At 42.1% G+C, this 20,058-nt stretch overlaps 1 protein-coding gene across 22 annotated transcripts in view; it reads left to right on the top strand.

The window, feature by feature from the left end:
- The window catches only part of MAGI1 (membrane associated guanylate kinase, WW and PDZ domain containing 1), a 324,538-nt gene that overhangs the window by 299,669 nt on the left and 4,811 nt on the right, over window positions 1-20,058 (top strand). For 6 of the 22 annotated variants that reach the window (XM_040568197.1, XM_040568196.1, XM_040568195.1 and 3 more), the window contains 9 exons: window positions 822-899; window positions 3,594-3,685; window positions 4,646-4,838; window positions 7,386-7,679; window positions 10,946-11,149; window positions 16,776-16,866; window positions 16,986-17,049; window positions 17,893-18,039; window positions 19,273-19,411. In XM_040568197.1, the coding sequence (XP_040424131.1) occupies window positions 822-899; window positions 3,594-3,685; window positions 4,646-4,838; window positions 7,386-7,679; window positions 10,946-11,149; window positions 16,776-16,866; window positions 16,986-17,049; window positions 17,893-18,039; window positions 19,273-19,411 (1,302 nt within the window). The remainder of the gene's footprint in view (window positions 1-821; window positions 900-3,593; window positions 3,686-4,645; window positions 4,839-7,385; window positions 7,680-10,945; window positions 11,150-16,775; window positions 16,867-16,985; window positions 17,050-17,892; window positions 18,040-19,272; window positions 19,412-20,058) is intronic. The other 16 variants (XM_040568201.1, XM_040568200.1, XM_040568199.1 and 13 more) reach the window with 8 other exon arrangements.

The raw sequence follows: 20,058 nt of genomic DNA, 5'->3' as shown, positions 1-20,058 counted from the left end.
AGGGCTGATGAAAAAGAAAAGAAAGAAAACTTGCAATTTTCCTGCACCGGGATAGTTTAGAAAGCGGGGCTTTCCAGTGAATATGGAATCTCACGAGACTTATGGCTAAATCACGGGAATTTTCAGCACTGAAACTCTCCATCAGCTCCAGTGAGACTATTCACTCATAATTTCAAGCTTGTCCTTATATACTTCGCTGAATCTGGGCCTTAAAACTTTTCTGCATTGCCAAGCTATGAGTCACTGAAAGTGTTGCTGCCTCAAATGAGCTAGTGACTAAAGCGAACTCATACTGATTATTTCTGAATCCATGTTTTCTTGAAACTGATATCACACCAGGGAGATTTTTTATATATATAATGTGAGATAATTACTAAGGTTTGTATAGGAGAAATTTAATTAAAAACACTGCTAATTAACCACTGATTTCATTGTTCATCACTATGTATTTAGAATTTCTTTTAACGTTAGAGAAAGCTATTTCCATTTGGAAAACTTATTGTGTCATGATGTTGAATATTTTTTGGTAGAAAAGTATTTCCAAGGTGTTCTCAAATAGATTCCTCCTCTGAGAACAAAAAAGGTCTCTCAAATGTACCTGCATGCATGTGAATAAAACATGTGTGCGTATAATGTATCCCATGTACGCAGACATGTGCAAATAGACGTGAAAGTTGGTATGTAATTATCCATGGTAGCTATAACCTTAGCAATTACATGCATGAAAGCCTAACACTATCCATACAGTCTAAATTAATTAAATGAACTAACACGAAAGCAGATACATTAAGCTTTGCAAAACTGTAAAATTAATGTTACAGCTATGTCACCTTCGCCTGCAACTGGACTGAGCAAGGGTGAGAGAGAGAGAGAAATCAATTCCACGAGTTTTGGAGAATGTAAGACTGTGCCGAGAATATATCTGTGTCTTGTGATGTCTTGTTCTGGTGTCATTGCTGCTCTGTGGCAGGGGGCTCCTCTTCACCGCGGGCGTCTGGCGGGGCCGTGCGCCGAGGTTAGCCATGGAGGTGCAAAGTATTTGCTTGACTGTGTACTGGCTGGCAGCGGATCCCATAGGCGGTGGTAGCGGGGGCATCACCTTCATGTTCCCATCATGAAACGGCGCTCGCCTCCCCTTCCATTCTGTCTTCTGGCCCCAGCAGAACTCTTCTTACCACTTTTGCAACGCTCTCCAGGCAGTCTGTTTTAGGACAGGATGAGCAGACTGGCAAATTTTACCCATTTGGGCTCTGTAGATGATTTTTCTGAAAGAGTCAGACAGCTTGAGATCAGGTCAAGGTGCAAAGATGTTATGAATGACACCTGGAGGCCACTTTTCGTTCATTTTAAACGTATAAGTTCAGCAGCAGTATGACATTTTCTAAGTAGGGAAGGTGGCTCCTCAGAAGCACTACTGAATAGCAGAGAACCTAATGTGGTTCTCCAGCGTGGCCACAGTTAGCGGCAGGTGGTCCTACTTCGGCTGTGTGGAAGCACGGAGGTGGATGGGGTTTTCTCAGTGCATCACCGTACTGCAGAGCTGGAGCAAAAAGCGGTAAAAGGGGTTTTGTTGCGTTCATACTCACACTGTGTAAACGTGTGCTGTCTGTACGTTTGTGTCTGTGTTTCACCCTTCTGTAATCCTCCCAGCAGAAGGAGCATTACATGACTGAACTTGTTTCTTGGGGTCCGTATGAGTTGTCTTTGTGTTGCTGAGGGTTGGTCCCGCTGTTACACCTCGGCTCGCTGTTATCTCCAGCGGCCGCTAATGGGCTAGCTGGTACCCGAACCAGGAGCATACGGCATCGTTCAGGGAGGCTGGAGAGCTGACAAATGGGAAGGTGTTGAGAGATGCCGAGAAAAACGGGCCCACGCTGAAGCTCTCTGCAGAAGCCATTTTGCCTCTGACAGATCCAACACGCGCTATTAATTGGTTGGGGCCAGCCTTTGCCAAAAAAGCCTACGAAGTGCTAGAGAGGCGCTTCCGAGTGTGTCTGCTTTTCACGCTCCCACTCGCTGAAGGCAGTGACAAACAGCAATTAATTCATTGTCTGTGTTGTGCCGCATTTCCCTGGGATGGCAAGCTGCCTCCAGCCTGCTAGTTTTAACTGATGAACAATGCGGGCTTCCAGCACGTTCAGCACCTGGATGTTCTGTAGTTGTAGCTGGGCAAAAATTAGCCTCAAGCTCAGTAAGGTAGTGTGCACAGGTCTCAAGCTCAGTTTATAACTGCAAGCAATTAAAATGTGAAAATATTGTACGTAAAACCAAGGGCGAGAAACCGATATGAATGAGTATGTCAAACCAGCCGTGTGCCTGAGCACTCACCTGCTCTTTTTTAATTTTTAGTATTCCCAGGTCTTGAATTCCTATTGTATTTTAAGCCCATTGGTGAGTCACTGAAGAGAAAGCATCAGAGCCAGAGAAAAGTCTTAACACTGAGAAGCCCCAAAAGAGCAGACCCAAACCAACAGGCACCGGCAGTGTAAAATGCAGTCAGGGCCCAGTCTGACACTCGCTGATGCCAGTGGAAAACATCCCGTTTATCGGCTCGTAGATACAGAAAACTAGATCGTGTTTTATCGAATGTGTTGCATCCTGTATCTGAGTTGCACGTAATGAAATTATGTTTCTGGATGATATGCTTTGGTTTCTTTACTAAAGATACAGGCAGCTGACTTGTAAAGGAATAGCTTTTTTGATCGTTAATTATAAATTCTGGGAGGGGATCATTACAAAATTAGTCAATGTTATAGATACTAACCAATAAATATTAAATGAACCTGAAGTTGTCTTCTGATATGATTTAATGTTAGCAATTAATTTTGCATTTTTAAAAAAGGGATGAAAGCAACCATCAATAAGTTAATGTAAAATATTTCTGTTCAACTACACTTCAAGGTTAGTACTTCACAGTATGCAATATTCATTGTAAAAACCTTGCTGGTGTTCCATGCTAATGAGTAGGTAAGGCTGGTCTCTTTTTTATGTTTCCAGCTGTTTTTGTCTGTTCATTGGTTTAATAAAACCTGTACATGAGCAAGTGAAAGTCTGGAGAGCTGCACTGTTTTGAGAGGACCCCTTCTGTTTTCCACCAGTTGGGGATCTGTCCTGTAGTTATTTAAATAAGTGTCAGTAGACGGATAGCAAACTATGCTTCTGAAAGTTAATTAAACAGTAGAAGTCATAACAAGTAGCTCTTTTGTCTCCTGTGAAAGAGGAGGCAGCTGTATTGTTTCTGGCAGAGTGATTCTCTGTCATGCACATTCATTTATTGATGATTTGGAAGAGGCTCTTGCTCTGGGTAATGATGCTAATATTGATGGAAGGAAATACTACAGCGATAAACAAAATCACAATTAGACACCTAGAAAGTAGAAAGCATTGGATAATTTTTAGTAGTGATTTAATTAATAATCCTTCGCTACTTAAACCTATAAATATTCTTCATTATGTCTAAAAGTTCAAGACCACCTCATTTAATGAATAAAATTGTGCAACAGATCCCTCTACACGTACATCAGAGTAGTCCTGATACGGCTATAAAGTTGTGTTTTTGATTTAAAATAACAGTTTTCCCTCTTTCCCTTCAGTTCCAGATTATCAAGAGCAGGATATCTTTCTATGGAGAAAGGAAACCGGTTTTGGATTTAGGATTCTGGGTGGAAATGAGCCTGGAGAACCTGTGAGTACCTCAAGAAGTTGGCTTGTTTTAACTCATGACATCTTCCAGAATCACAGCAATAGCACACACAAATGTGCAGAACTGCACTGTGGCATCTTTGTTTAAATAATTAATGGGATATGACTGTATACCTCACATCTCCTCCCCACTGTGCCCCCAAAAACCAACTGAACCCCCACGTTTGAAATGGGTATGACTTCCTCTGCTATTCTTTGTTTTTGTGATAGCCCAGATGAAAACACATACATCTGGAATTGCCCGGATATTGAGGAAAGGTTGTCCTGGTCAAGTTTACAGGTAGTTTCCACTGTTAGACCTCAGAGTGGTCGTCCTTCTATTTACTCAATTTCATTTCTTGTATTTGTTTAGCTTCTTTACCAAAATCCAGTGCCTTGAAAGGTATCATACACCGTGCAGGTCAAAGCTAGTAAGTAGCAGCATAAATTTCCACATATTTTCCTGCCAAAATTCTTTTGGCTGTTATGGAAAGAGAGCCCATGAATCCCTCTCATGCCAGAGCAACTCTGCTGAGCTCACTGAAGGTAAACCAAAACTGCACTGGTGGACAGGCTGAAGGGACTGAACTTGTAAACCCTAGAGGCAACTGAAAGGATAATTCAATCTCAGCCTCCCTGACAAGGCTCCCGGTGCTTTTAACCATCCTCCTCTCTGCTTACTGTCTGATTGAATGCATTTCCCAAGGCTGTCTGTCAGCAGAGTGAGAGGACTGCCTAAAGGAAAAAGATGTCAGTATCTTGATTACAATTTTCACAATAGGGCTAGATTAATGTGGAGCTGTTTTCCACAGGACCGACTCTCCTGACTAGCAGACAGTTGTCAACAATTTTGGCCCCTACTAAATTTGTGTGCCATTCGCTTCTAGCTGGCTGTTGAGCATCTACTGTTCTCATTTATCATTCTTTCTTTCTTTCCTTTCTCCTGTTTGTGCTAATTCATCAGATTTACATCGGTCACATTGTACCGCTGGGTGCTGCTGATGCTGACGGCCGCCTGAGATCGGGCGATGAGCTGATCTGCGTGGATGGGACGCCCGTTGTTGGGAAATCGCACCAGCTCGTCGTCCAGCTTATGCAACAGGCAGCCAAACAAGGTCACGTCAATCTGACTGTCAGGCGCAAAGTAGTTTACACAGGTAGGCTGCAGTGCTGCTCAGCGGGCTAGATTTTCTTGCCAGACTCCATCTGTTCGGCCAACAGTTTAAAGAACAAATGCTCCTCCTTGTAATACTGGAAAAACTCAGGGGATGCGGTGTTACTCTTTCTCTTTTGGCTATTTTTAGCCTTTTTTGTTCTTGATCAAATATGTATCAAATATTTTGTTTCTAGTCAAGGCTCTCTCAATTTCACTTGTCTTCTAGTCTTTGTGAAGGTTTCTGGTAAATGGGGAACTGTTTAGTTGCAACATATCATTTTTATTTGGATCCATACAGTGACAGAAACGGTGTCTGACTGCCTGTGTTTTTTGTTTTCTTCCCAAAATAATTGTGCTGCCTGATAACAACGATTAAACAGGGAGGGAGGGAAAAGATGCTCCAGAGTCCACAGGAGAGGAGGCAAGGGCAGAGCGAGGTAGGGGATCGGTGTGTGGTGGCTGAAGTCCCAGCTGCAGGAGAAGCTTCAGGTGTGGTGGTGCCATGTAGTCAACTTCACTGCAGGATGCCAAACTGTAAGCATCACTGATCCAGGCAGGTAGCACAGGGACTGCATGTTCCTTGTAACAGAGAGGCTTGATTATGCTGAGTTATGCTAGGTGTGGTGCACGCTGCACATCTTTCATTCCTGACGCAGAGCTGCCGTTGCGAGAAAAGTTTTAGAAGATGAGGGTTGAGATGAAGGGAAGGGCAGTTGGATTTTTGGTATTGTTTCTGTGCATGCGTTTTCCAGTTTTATAGCCCTGCAGGCTGGAAATTATAAAAGATTTAGATGCATGAGAGATTTTGGTATAAACCCTTGATATTTCATTCAGGGGCTTGTTCAGAGCTATTTCCGAATCATTTCAAATGTGGACACTTACTCTAGGATAAATTATTCAGGAACCCTTTTTTCACCTTATATTTGTAGGCTTTTAAATTCCAGCACAACTTCGCAGAGAAACCTCTTCCCGAATTTTGGTCCCTTATTCCTCTGCTCGTCTATATGCCAGTAGCAAAAGATTGTTCACCTAAATGGGTACTCCTTGTCCTGAGATTCACATTAGGGAATGTTTATGCATTCTTAATATGTAGAATATTATGTATTTAGAACATACTTCGAGTATATAAATGCAAATAAGTACTGCCTTCCAATAATATTTTAAAAGTTCTTTTCCTTTAGATCATGGGTTTACAGCTTTAGATTTTGTGTTTGCCATCCATTTTTTTGTTGTTGTTGCTTTTAAGATCTTCAACTTGATTTTTATTCACCAGACAAATTGGAGAAGTGAGCTGATTAATGGAGTCAGCCATTCAGTGGGGACAAGTGCAATATGCTGCTCTCCGCTGCACAAATGGACTGTGGAGAACTGGCTGGGTAAATAGAAGCGGAAATTATTGTAAGCCATGAGTGTTACCTGGGGTTGGCTCAGGTAAAGACAAACGCTGCTGGAACGTAGGCAGCAGGGAACTCTCCTGATTTCCCAGCAGATGATCTCTCAGCTGCAACATGGTCCAGCACGTCAAGAAAGACATGTTTGAGTTGGAGGGCGCCCAACTGGAGGGAGTCCAGAGGACCAGGGAGAATGAGGAGAGCTCTAGCAAACATGGTCTGCAAGGAAATATCGAACAAATTGGGATTGTTTAGCCTAAAGCAAACAAGGGGGAGGAGGTGTTAAACTCCCCAAGACTATAAGAGGCTGCTGCAAAGAGGAAGGGAATAATATGTTCTCCATATGTCTGCAAGATAAAACTGGAAATAATAGCCTTATGTTGCAGCAGGGAAGATTTAAGTTAGATATTACAACCAATAGATTGCCTGGGGAGATATTTAACAGCAGATTAGACAAACATCTGCCGGGACTGACAGTAAGTATTGTTGGCCTGGACTCGAGCAGTGTGGACTAAGAGATTTTTTGAGATTTCTTCAAGCCTTGTGTTAGCTGATTGGATTTTAAACTAATACCACCTCCAACTTCAGTTGCTGTTAAACACTTGCTTAATATTAATGTTAATAATGTTTAAAGGTTCCCCCCAACTGTGCCAGACTGTACAGATGAAAGTTGCTGATTCCTCCATCCAGAAAAGCTTAGTTCACAATTGTTTTGTTTTAGTGTGGGTAGTTATTATTAATCATGATCACGTTAATTAAAAACACTCAGTGCTACCCAACTGATAGCATTGAGTTAAAAAAAAATACCCAAGTGTTGAGTGATGGGTATTTGGTATTACTGTGTCTCCCCACGGCTTGTGCACATACACACAGTTGCACATATGTAATTGAAGAGGGGATGTGGTAGTGGAAGGCTTTGGCTGCATGACCATAAACAGCAGTGGATGTGGGTGTGTGGTCAGTGCTGTCACTGAACAGAGCTGCGGTGACATCCAAAAGGAGATGGAGGACGGAGCCACTGGTCATGATTTATGGATTAAAGCAGGTTCTATGCTTTTTTTCTTCTTTTGTCTTTTTCTCAATGTGCAGCACTTGTCAAGCATTAAACAGTGCAGCTTCCTCAGATGGTCTTTTTTTTTTTTTTTTTCCTTCCCCAGTTCCCAAGGCAGAGAATGAAGTCCCGTCCCCAGCCTCATCCCACCACAGCAGCAACCAGCCGGCCTCGCTGACGGAGGAGAAGCGAACGCCGCAGGGCAGCCAGAACTCCCTCAACACCGTCAGCTCGGGCAGTGGCAGCACCAGTGGCATCGGGAGCGGAGGCGGGGGAGGCAGTGGCGTTGTCAGCGCCGTGGTCCAGCCCTACGACGTGGAAATCCGCCGCGGCGAAAACGAGGGCTTCGGCTTCGTCATCGTCTCGTCGGTGAGCAGGCCGGAGGCGGGGACGACGTTCGGTAAGTCTTGGGGTTTGTCAGCGCCCCTCGAATGAGACTCAGGTTTGAGTGCTGCAGCACAAGGAGGCAAGTGGGGATGTTTAATTAAAAGTCATGGGTATGACCTAATTTGTGTGATTAATGGCTTAATCAGAGGATGAGACTTGGTAGGTGTTTGCCTCCTGGGTTTTGTTCAGCACTGAGTCGAGAAAAGCAAAATGAGAAGTCCCATCCTGAAGAGCAAAAATGCCACCAGTGGCAATTCCTGGTGCTACCCGAAGCACGGGCTGTCCCTGCAAGCTGGGCACCTTTCTGGGGCTTGCTCTCAGGAGAGCAGCCAGGGATCCCCTCAGAGGTGCTGTTGTGTAATGCAGAAAGGGAGCAAGTGGCAGGAAGTGTGTCTCCTGATGGTGGAATTGAGCCATCATTAAAAGCAGTAATGCCTAAACTGATTAACTTCTCTTTGGCAATCAGGGTTATTCTGATCCTCATTACAAAGTGAGTGTGCTGATGGCTGGAAAGTTTTAATTAATAGTGCTTGCTGAGACATTAAATGGAGGATATTGTTTAACCAAAAAAAAAAAAAAAAAGGAATTTTTTTGACCCGTTCCACCTTGTGTCTCCTTTTCCCAAACCCATTTCTTCAGAGCAAGAGGGAACAAGGTTCATGCAATGTCACTCTTGATATCCTGCCCTTACAGCAGTGGTCATGGTTTCTTTCTGAAGACTGTCTCTTCTGCTAGACAGACACTTGTTTTCAGGTGTTGTTGCAAAAGAGGCGTCATTCTGTTTACAGAACAAATGAGTCATATATTGCAAAGCACAAATAAGTTGGTTTTGCACGTGTGCGCAGGACAGCCTGCTCTAGAGCAGAATTGTCATTGCAAGGAGGAAAGCAGTCAGAAATGCCACTCTCTTCCCTTCTATGGTCTCCAAGAGGCAGCATCCACTTTGACTTTACAGGGGAAGGGAAGGGCAGAAGAAGTGCTTTGGCCATATTCACGCTGCCTCTCAGAGCAGGGTTGTGTTTTGTAGACAAAATACCTTGCAGTCTCCCTGTACAGCTTGACTGTTCCCGGGGCAGGCAGGTGTGTGTGGCAAAAAGTGGCCTTCCCCCCTTTTTTTTCCAGTGAAATTTCCTGCTGTTACCCAGTGGCAGTGCCCTTACACTAGTAAAAGCACAAGGGATCAAGGGAGCATCACCTCCTTTGCAGGCATTGATATGGAGCAGACCGTTTCTAAACACTGTTCTGGGCAGCCATAGCAGCAGAGGTTGCAAGGGGGAATTGTCCAGTGTAGACCTGGTGGAGTGAGTTCTGTCAGCTCTCAGGTGCTGAGCTACCTTTGTGCTGTCCTCATGGCTGGAAACTGTGCTTCCAGGATAGGTATTTTGGTGCCCGAACACAACGGTGTAATGCAATATTCGATAAGCTGAACTCAGTCTAAAACGGAGAGAGAGCTTTTATCTTCTGAAAGCATTTCAAACATGCGTAAAGAACTTTTACGGTATGAAGGCTGTGCTGTAACTGTTTTCTGCAGAGAAACCTTGACCTGAAATTGTAAAGAGTTGTGTTTGTTTTAGCCCAAGATACTCTCTAACTGGAAGTTTTCTGTGATGGGGCTTCTCATGGAGGTCTGTTGATCTGTGACTGTTTTTCCTTTAATTTTTTCAACTGTGTTCAGCTTTTTTCTAATACTCTGCATGAGATGTGTTCCCTCTGCCATGTGGTGCTTGCTCTGTGCCTGCTTTGTAGTTTTTTTTTTCTTTCATAGGTAGTATTCAGAGATGGGCCAAACTGGTTCTAAAACCCACCTCGGTCACTTTGGTGTGGCCTCTCATCTATTTCCCCATAGATTGGCCAGAGCTGGAACTCCTTCCTTATTTCAGGAGCTTATTTCAGATACCCTTGAAACAATCTTTATACTGGATGGATTTCTGTATCGCCAGAGAGGGAAACTTTCTAACATCACAGTAAAACAACGATAAAAAATCCCCCACCATTTGCAAATAGTATTAACACCTTCTGCTAGTTTTCATTGCATCTTTCCAACCTTGTTCTCTCACTTCATATTCCTTTTCTTAGCCTGTTCTCCTTTATGGCATTTCTGGGTTTGTCGTGCAGCAACGTTTAAAACTACTAATCAAATAAAGATTAGAGCACAGATGGGAAAGTGCATCTTGAGGGTGAATGTATCGTGTATGTGTGAAGTATCAGATGACCACTCCGCATATCTCATGCTTTTCACCACGCACTGCATGCCTGAGGGCCTCTTGCCCACGTAACGAAGCCATACAAAAGCCCAGACGATTTACCTGAGTGCTGTTCTGTAGCTCCTGTGTCCCAAATCTGCGTTTTGTGGAAGACCCTGCGTTTCTGGGGCCAACCAATTGCATGGAACAGGAGGGGAGTTTTGTCTTCAAAACACATTCATCCTAAAGCGCTCTGGCTCTGAGTGCCAGACGTCTCACGGGTTTTGCGTGTGGTTTTAGAGGTATTTAAATCAGGAGGTCCTTATCCCTTCCCCGCTCCCACCCTTATGCCATCTTGGATTGTAAAAGTGTGTGTGGGGGGGTTAACAGAGGCTGAGGTGGATGCCTGCACCAAACAGGTTACCTTTTTTGTCAGTCTTGGCCCATCTGTAGTGGTCCTGTGCCTTCCCTGGTGGTACCTTTGTTCACAATGGAAGAAAACCATTCCATGTCACTTCCCCATCCAGCGCTGACAGATTGGGTCTTTGTGGTAGAAAGGGAGGCGCGCTCCCTCCTCAGACTAGAATGATTTCATCTTTCTGAATTGAGAAAGAACAAAACATTGGCAGAAGCTTGAACAGCAATTGATTTAGGGAAAGACTTGAGAGGCTGACACCGATGTAATCTTGGAGGAGGAACGTTGTGTTTTCTACACGGAGTTTCAATTTTCTGGTACAAAAATAAAATTGGGATTTGGGTTATTGTGGGGCTGCTAAGTGCAGTTGTAGTTCATAAAAGCTCACCATGTATTAACAGAGGTCAAGGGGGAGGGAGATTTGAGGGTTAACAAGCACCTTTTTGTAAAAGAAGTATTGTGCACTCATACTAGTTGATTGCCAATGTTTTGAACACTGGCAGCAAAGCTATCCTATAATAACTTTTGCTTGATGCATTAATTAATTAACCCTTAACCTTCTCTTTCCCTTTTCAACCCTTTTTCTCCTTTTCCCCTTCACCGTAATTCCCACGTATGTAAACAATTAAAACCAAACCAAACCAAACAAAAACAAAAACAACCCCCAAACCAATACAAAAGCGGGAAATGCATGTGTGGCCATGCCTCACAAAATAGGTCGGATAATTGAAGGGAGTCCCGCAGACCGCTGTGGCAAGCTGAAAGTAGGCGATCGGATCTTGGCCGTGAACGGGTGCTCCATCACCAACAAGTCGCATTCAGACATCGTCAACCTCATTAAGGAAGCGGGAAACACCGTTACTCTGCGCATCATTCCAGGAGATGGTAAAGTATTTGTTCCCTGCTGTGTTTTCTCACCCTGTTGTTGCTTTGTTCCTGGGCTTTTCACGTCAGTCAGAGCTGCAAAAGCATAAAGATTTCCACTCTTGCTTTGGGAATTAGCAGCAAGGGGTTGTGAGTGTCCCATAGATGTATTTCCCTTTTCTTTCTATAGAAGTAGGAGCCCTATTTTTTTTTAAAGGAGGATACTGATTCTCCATTTAAAAAATAATAATTATATTCAATTTGATTGTGTTCCTCCAAGTATCTCCTTAAAATCTTCCATAAATTTGATGCATATCTTGGTACTCTCTAATTTGATTCTTAGGTTAATAATGGAGCTTCAGGATTTTTGAGAATCACTGCATGCTCAGTAATATACGGGATCCCTGAAGCTTTCCACAGGCTATAAAGAGATCACAGAAAGAGATAAACACTTTGTCATATTTTAAGCTGTTTGAAAAGAAGATTTGTTTTTATTCTGCATAAGTTGCTTTTTGAAGCCATCTCAGTACATTTTCAAATGACTTTATTAAATGGCAATGGCTCCGGAGCTGCTTGTGGGCTTGCAGCTGACAGTCATAAGGGTTCCCCTGGATGAGATCTCATTGTTTCAGATGAGAGGGGATGTGCAGGATGCCTGGCAATATGCTGACACTTGGTACTATTTTCAGATCATTGAACTGTTTGGTTCAAGTGAGGGTCTGCGTTATGTATCGGTTTCATGAAATTAATCCCTACCTGCGATGCCAAATAAGAATAGAGCAGAAACGTACGTGAAGCATCTGCAGCAGAGCTAAAATTGCTTTGGTTCCAAACTGTAAGAATTTCATTTGTTCATTGTCCTGCTCTGCAGAGGACACGTTCGCAGAGGGTACTCGTTTAGCAGAAATTCTTTCACATTGCTCTTTTTTAAAGCTAAATCCACGGGTATAGAATTTGATAGCTCAGATGCAGTGCTAATGAGCATTTCTTAGAGTTGCACAGGACATTACTTGCATTCAGTTAAACGTAGAGAAAGTGTGATTAAATTTGAAAGGAAGGTTGAGAAAGTCTGACTGAACTGCAGATGTCTCCTCACAATGAGAACTACTGGAAGGAGACCTTTTCATCCTGCAGCCTGCCAGGAAGCATTTTGCTGTCGCTCTGCCTGTTTGGACTAGCACTAGTGCACTTACCGCTTCCGAAGAACCGGAGGGAAGATGTGAACTGAGCCTGGTATCTGTAATGCAGAATGAAGGAGTTACATGATGTGATTTTCTCTGGGAAACATTCACTAGTTGCTAACTCTCCTTTCTATGGCTGTAGTAAGCTGAAACGGGGATTTGGTTACCCCACAGAGCATGACTGCTTTGTTTAGCTATAGGATAAAAACAGGGCAGGACCAGAGGTGATCTGGTTATAAATTATTTCTCTTTAGGGTGATCTGTTTTGCATGAAGGCTTTATTTTCCTACTGTCTAGCAGCAACCAGGTCAAATGGGATGTGATCCTTTACTGCTTCCAGCAAAATAAATATTCATGAATAATAAAATGGCTGTGAATCAGGCTAATGGCTGAGCTGGCCTGTGTGTGCCAGCTCTGGAAGGTGAACCAGGAGAAGAGTTGTTCATTACCTTTATTTTGGTATCTGATCAAAATCTAGGCAGGTGAATCTTTGAAGAAAAAAAAAATACATGTGAAATAACTTTTAATCCATTGATATTTTTGAAGAGGAACATAGCATCCTGACAGGAATGCTCAGCCAGCCTTGTTCATGCAGATGTGTGTACAAAATACCTTGTTAAATTGCTTAGGTTAGAAGGGAGCTCTCCAGCTGTGACTGACATCAGGCATTCCTAGAGAAGATGGAGAACTGTAATTCTGGGAAGGAGTCAACTCTTTTGCAGTAATGCAGGCTTTGAGCCTTTTTGTTTGCTGAGCTCTGTAAATTCAAAGTCTGATTGCCAGCTCTACCTGCATTTAATTTCCAAAGGGTAGTAAGGCCAACCACTCTGAAACATGGTGAGAGGTTTGCTCAGAAAACATGTGATTTAAGAAATCAGTCTCAATGTTGTTTTATTTCTCTAGTTGTCTTCTGATTTTGGGGTGCTTTTTGGCAAGTCTAAGGGGTCTAACATTGTATTTTGATGGGAAAAAAATTAGAAGCTGTGCTTCTCAGATAAAGGTGAAACTAAAGCTCATCACAAGACTCACAATAAACTCACATTGCTAATCTCTTCTAACATTATTAAACCCCCCAATGGTTTTTGCTGTGTGATAGTCTTGCACCAACTCATTGTAATAGACCACTACAGGAGTGTATTTGCAATGGCATGACGATGGGTTAGCATGCTACTGGCTGATGCAAGGGTACAAGCAGCCAAAAAAAACAACCTTAGATTAGGCACTGGTGTCTGTGTATTCTAGGGCAGAATAGTGCAAGAAGTTGGTGAAATCTGTATATGTTAGAATATACTGTTGTAGTTATTGAGAGAACCTTTCCTGTATTTGTGTTCTTTTCCAATTTTGCATGGTGGCTGGCATGTGTCCTGCGTCTAAAACACTAGCAAAAATGATGCACAAATCCTGCCTCATGGGATAGGGTGGGCTAAAGATAGACCCAGTACAGTGGTGTGAAGATACATCTGTACCAAAGATGTGTTGTTGCTCTACTTGGTATTCTTAGTGTGACCTACTAAAGGGGAGGAAAGTTGCTTTTTCTTTGGAGCCCATCTTCATCTCATCTCCAAATATTTGTGGAGGATTTCAGGGGCTTTGTTCTGGGTGAATACAGCACACTTAACCATGTTTCAGGACCTTCTGAAGTTGGAGACAGATTTTAGCATCAAGGCATCTTTACAAAATACACAGAATTACTTTGTTAAATCCAACAGTTTAACCACACACAGGGACGTGTCCCTCTCACACAAGCCAGCTGACGACGGCACTGCCTTGTAAAGGCATCTTTTGGTCATGCCTGCCCCAAGAGGTGCAGGCAGACCCAGGAGCCTCTCTTGCTCTCCGAGCCACTGGACACAGGCCAGCTCTCGTCTGGAAGATGTTACGGCTCCAGATGCTATGGGTTTGGGCATGTTAACTTGGGCACAATGCTGCAGGCAAAGGAGCCGTGCTCTCCTTGCACCCATCTGTTTCAACAGTTCTTTTTCTTTCCCTTTTCTTGAGTTTCCCTTAACAAGCACCGGCTATAGAAAGGAAAAACCTTCAGCTCTTTTAGGTTCCTCCACAACTGAAATAAATCCGTGAAATAAAATAGGTTCCCAGATCCAAGTAAACCCATGACCACCGCTTTTCCTCCCATTTCCTCCCATTTCTGCAAATCTATATTACAGCTGGACTCTGTTTAATAGTGGGAGCTTTTTCCATAGTCAATAAAGTGAATTACCAGATGCTTGGAGCTTATGAGGCAAACAAGGGCAGGGTAGAAAACCTTGTGATTTTATTCTGGAGAGCAAGATATTTCCACCCAGATTTTGCTTCTGTTGTCTGATGGTGCCTTTTTTTAAGAGGGACTGAACTAGAGAAATTCATTCAAGAAACAAGCTGCATCTTTTTAACCACTGATTGTGCATTCAGCTTAGATTTTGCTCTTGAAAAGTATTGAGCAGTGTTTTGTGATTAGTTGTATTCCATGGCCCTCTTCTAAATAAAGTCAGTATAGCACGTAGTGGGGATGTCCTGTGTGCAGAACAGTTCCACAAAAGAGCAAGTGCCTGCCACTGCAGTGACTAACTGGGAATGCTGTGCCTAATGAGCAGGTGTTTCTGTTGACTCTGATTTTCCAGTCCCAATGCCCATCCTTGTCCGAGGTAACCATTCAGCATTTCGAATGGTTAAGCACATACCACTAACTCTTCCTCAGAATTCAGTGGGAGGATGTTTTCAGGGATTGCTGACCTGCAGACACCCCAGAACAATTCAAAATTTGAAACTGTTCAGTACTATTTTCAGTTCCAGATTGATACAATATGGATTTCTGGAAAATATGTTGAGTTCCATATGCATGTGTTCCAGGCCTTTCCTCCAAAACTGTGTTGAAATTTGGCTAATGACATTCGCATGACCTTAATTTTAGATAGAGTTTTAAATGAGTTCTAAGTTAACTCTATATTTATTGAAGTCTATGATAAAGCTCCAAAATAGCAAGAGGACCATTTTGCCATGCTGTACCGTGAGGAGCAGCTTGATGGTCACTTTTAACTCATGTCTACAGCAACTCCCTTCCCTGTTTCTGAAGCAGGAGTGAGGAAATCACTTGGAAGCTCCTCCTGCTTTGCATGGAGAAACATGGCTTTTGCATGTGCTGACGTTGGGCTGGGAGTCCTTCATCATGGTGTAAATTAAGCTTTGAGGTTAATCCTCTTCTCTGCATTCTCTTAGTGACCCTTTTTTTAAACGGTACCCAGAGCCATTGATGCATTTGGTGCAGGCAGTTCCACATCCCTTTGTGCATCTTTGAGTGCTCAGGCACCAGTGGGTGGCATTTCAAGGACATATTTCAGCAAGTTTGGGGTTTAGCCATATTCAATATCACCTTGTAAGGCATTAGATAAAAGCCACATCTCAATCCTACCGATTGCAATTTGTGATGGAGGAAGTACTGCTAAGCTCATAATCCATGGAATAGTTATTGCTACTTTAAGATTAATCCAGCCAACCTTCCATATTTGGAGACTTTAATGATTGGAATTTTGGAATTCATGCCGTTATATAACAGACAAAGCATTCTTCAACCCTTCCTTCGCAACTCAGTCTTTGTTCTGTGTCTAACGCAGAATTTATGTATTTTTTTTTAACTTTTCTTCTTTTTTCCAATTGAGTGTCTTTGGATTTCCCTTTAGATTGATGATCATGGTGATGCATTTGGTTATTGAAAAAGCCTCATTTGTGTAAAAGTAAATTATAAATATACTATGTATGCATTATACAGATATAGAGAAATATTTGACTCCCTGCTCTACACTAGTTGTGGTGGTTGGCTGTGGTGGTTTCTGGAACACACATTCTTTTCTAGTTAACTTATTCAGTGATGAAACTAAATATGATGTTTTCACTAAAGCCTTGACATTTTCAAGAGCATAGGCTACAACAACAGCAGTGATGTGACGATGTTTCCTAGCTCGTTAGGAGTGTTTAGAAGGGCTTAGTGTTTGGAAGGCTTTTTTTTTTTTTTTTTTTTTTTTTTTTTTTTTCTTACAGAGAAGAAGGGTAGAAAGTGATTTTGTACATCTGATGACAGATACCAGAAAAAGCAGACCCTTGAGGATGGGCCTTTGGACAGGCTGATACAGTGTATCTTTAAGGTCGCTTCCAACCCAAATCATTCTGCAATTCTGTGAGGGATCGTACTAAGTTTCAATGTGCAACTTAAAGGCCAATATTTCTATGCAATGGGATACTGTACAGTTTTATATACATAATTGCTATGACTTAGCTTAGACTTTATCCTGTTCATTTTGGATTTGGGAAATTTTGAGCCAGTTTCCAGTTCTTAAAAAAAAAAAAAAAAAAAGGCAAACAAAAAACCATGTTGATGCTTTCCAGTGAAATGACTTTGCAAATTTTATTTTTCAGCGCATAGCCAATGGTCTTCCTTCATAATGAAAAATAAATAAATAAAATTTGTTTTGCAGAATCCTCCAATGCTACTTTATTGACCAATGCAGAAAAAATTGCTACAATTACCACCACACATACTCCTCAGCAAATACCGCAGGAAACCAGGTCAGACTGTTTTCCTTGAGGAGGGCATCTTGCCATGCGCTCTGTTTGGTTACTTCTTAATCACCTTCACATTCCATGAGCTGTATTTTTCCTCTTCCTCTTTGTTTCATTCACTGCAGCAGGAACAACACCAAACCAAAGCAGGAATCCCAGTTTGATTTCAAACAGCCCCAAGCAGCTCAGGTAAGGAGTGCCTTCCTAATTGCTTTGTTTACCACAGACTATTGCTTCCAGTCTGCTGAAGGGCTGTGTTCAAACATTTCCCTCAAAAATTCCTACTGGGAGGCTGCTCTCCCTCAGTCTGTTTGCTGGAGGGAGAGGGATTTGCTGATTAGTTTCTTAATATGTATTGCTGTTGTTTCATCTGACAAGCATTTCCAATGCATTCTTATCATGACTTTAAAAAAAAAAAAAGCTAACATTTTTACTACAGTAATAACTGATGTGTTTTGTTTGTGGAAGTGTATGTTTTGAGGGCGCTCTCCACAAAGTACTGTTGTGTGCACGTGATAAAATCAGAGAACAAAAAGAGCAAAACTTAATAACGGGTAATGGCCAACATGTTCCTGGTTTTGCAGACAGTACCTTATTAGAGAGGTTATTTCACTGTTATCTTTCCTTGCCACTGGCCATCCCAGAAGTAACCTCTTCCATTAGGGACTTCAAAACATCCCTACGCCAACAGCATTGTGTTGTAGAATAAAACAGTACATGTGCTTCTGATCTTCTTGCAAAGGAATAGAAGAGGTGGTAACAAAAAGGAGAAGACAGCACCATGGTGTAGACTTGTCCCATGTACCAGCTAACTAGAGCCTGACACTGGGAGCGAGGTCATCCTAGCCTTCTTCTGCAGTTTGGGACTGAGGAAGCAGAAAATGCTTGTGTGTGTGAAAACTCCACCGATTTTATTTTTGTACTTAACGAGTTCCAGAAATAATAACGTTCACTGGTTGAATAATTTCAAAATGAGAAATAGAGAAGCATTTAACTTTCTGTTGAATTGCACATCTGTTGTCTTCCCTCCAGCAGGACCAAGATTTTTACACTGTTGAGCTGGAAAGAGGAGCCAAAGGGTTTGGCTTTAGCCTGCGAGGCGGCCGGGAGTATAATATGGATCTGTACGTGCTGCGACTAGCTGAGGATGGTCCAGCTGAGAGATGTGGGAAGATGAGGGTATGCACAAACAGATTTAAAAAACACAGTGCTTTGCAATAAGCTGACTGCTCTGCCTCTCCCCTGCAGGCACGCCTTCTGCTTTGCCAGATAATGGGAAATGAAATTGTAACTGAAAGGAGCAATAGATTTACTTCTATCAGTGACTTTTCTTTCATTCTTTATGTACAGTCTATAAAAGTGCACATGCATTGGAAGACTTCACCCCATCCTTGTTCCAACCCAGATTTCCAAATTCTAATATATAAACTGACTTTTTAAGCCTAACAAAGATATGCATGGTAATCAAAATGTTACAATCACAGTCTTTGCCAGCTCCTTTAAAGCTGGAGCCATGAAAAGAGAATTTGGTTGTCCTACCTGATCCTCTCCTCTGCTGGGTAGAGTGGTGAGGGACCATTCATATATGTTGACTGATGGGTTAAAAAATTACAGTATAGTTTTTAATGAGTATTAGCTGTTAACTTTGCATATCACCTAAATTACAAATGTTACAGCACAATCATATGTTATAAAATGCCTACAGAAAAAGTAAATTGCCAAGTTTTATGCACTCCATGCTCCTCTGATAGAGAATGCATAATAACTTTACAACATGTCTTTGTCTACTACAGATAAATCACACACAGGGCATTTTCAAAATTCTATTGCCAGGGCTAGATTTATAAGTCTAAAATTTTTGCTGATGAAAATAAATCATTGCTGCTGTGTGGAAGCCAATGTTTTAACAAGCTCCTCCAAGCCCTGTTTTTTCTATCCTGATAAATTATGTTTACAAAAGCAGGTTTATTGGTTCATACCAGGTATCTGTATCCAAGTGAGAAATGGACCTCAAAAATATTTGAACGTGCTGGTTACAGCAGACTGTAAAACAAGCAAGTTTGACCAAAATCTTAAAAATAATCAAAATAAAATAAAACAATACTGCTTCTAACATAGATCTAGTTATTAAGCAATACAAAAATGCAAGGTGGTTTTACGAAATAGCAGAGAAATAGTTCAACACTTCAAGCCTTCTGTTTTCTTCATGTCTCCTCTGCATGCTGGTTTTTGTGGACTCACAGCTGTGGCAGTAGCTGTCACTGGAAGGAGTGTGGCACGTGTAGACTTACCTGCTGCATATTTCTTCTTCCACCTTTGCTGTGGACACTGTCTTCTTTGTGATGTGCTGGTGGTGGCCCTCTTGCAGGTTACTTTCTAATCTTAGACTCTTCTCTTTTATTGCTTTTACAGATCGGTGATGAAATCCTAGAGATCAACGGTGAAACTACCAAGAACATGAAGCACGCTCGGGCCATCGAACTGATTAAAAATGGTGGCCGCAGGGTCCGCCTGTTTCTGAAACGTGGAGATGGCTCTGTCCCAGAATATGGTGGGTCAAACTATGAAAACATTCCTTTCTTCCCTGGCATCACTCCATGAATGATTTGTCTCAAGATCTGAAGCGGGAATTCTTTTTTATTTTCCTTTCTCACCAGTGTCTTACCAACCTTTGCAACATATGGTTAATTGCCTCGCTTGTGCTGAATTTTCTACACATTTCATCCTTTGCTTGCTTCCATGGACTTGGGGCGCAGTGTAAGGCAAGATCATCATAGCAGTATTTTTGGTGATCAGAGAGGAAAACAAAACAAAACAAAAAACCTTATTGTCTTGTCCAGCCAAACAAGGAATGTCATTGAACTGTGCCAAACTGTTTCTCAGCGGCTGAATTGTTGTTTCAAATAGGTCTCTACTTCTAATCAATGCAAAAACTGGGATCCTGATTTGTTATTCTGAAGCAGTGAATTTTTGTTAATTCTCTTAGTTCTTGTCTGTATCCATAGACATGAATGCCAAGATGGCTTATGGGATTTTTGCCTTCCCTTAATATTTATGTAAATATTTATAAAGTTATTTAAGAAAAAAAAAAAAAGAAAAGCTTTACTACAAAAATATATTGATTTGGCCTCCTGAGCCCTTTTCTCCCCCTTTAAACAGTCTGCTGTTTTCAACTTGTTAATTTGTAAGGTCTGAAAA

This window comes from Cygnus olor, chromosome 10 (genome assembly GCF_009769625.2).
Source record: "Cygnus olor isolate bCygOlo1 chromosome 10, bCygOlo1.pri.v2, whole genome shotgun sequence".
NCBI lineage: Eukaryota > Metazoa > Chordata > Aves > Anseriformes > Anatidae > Cygnus > Cygnus olor.
The sequence above is the reverse complement of the archived record's forward strand: the minus strand, read 5'-3'. Positions and strand labels throughout refer to the sequence as shown.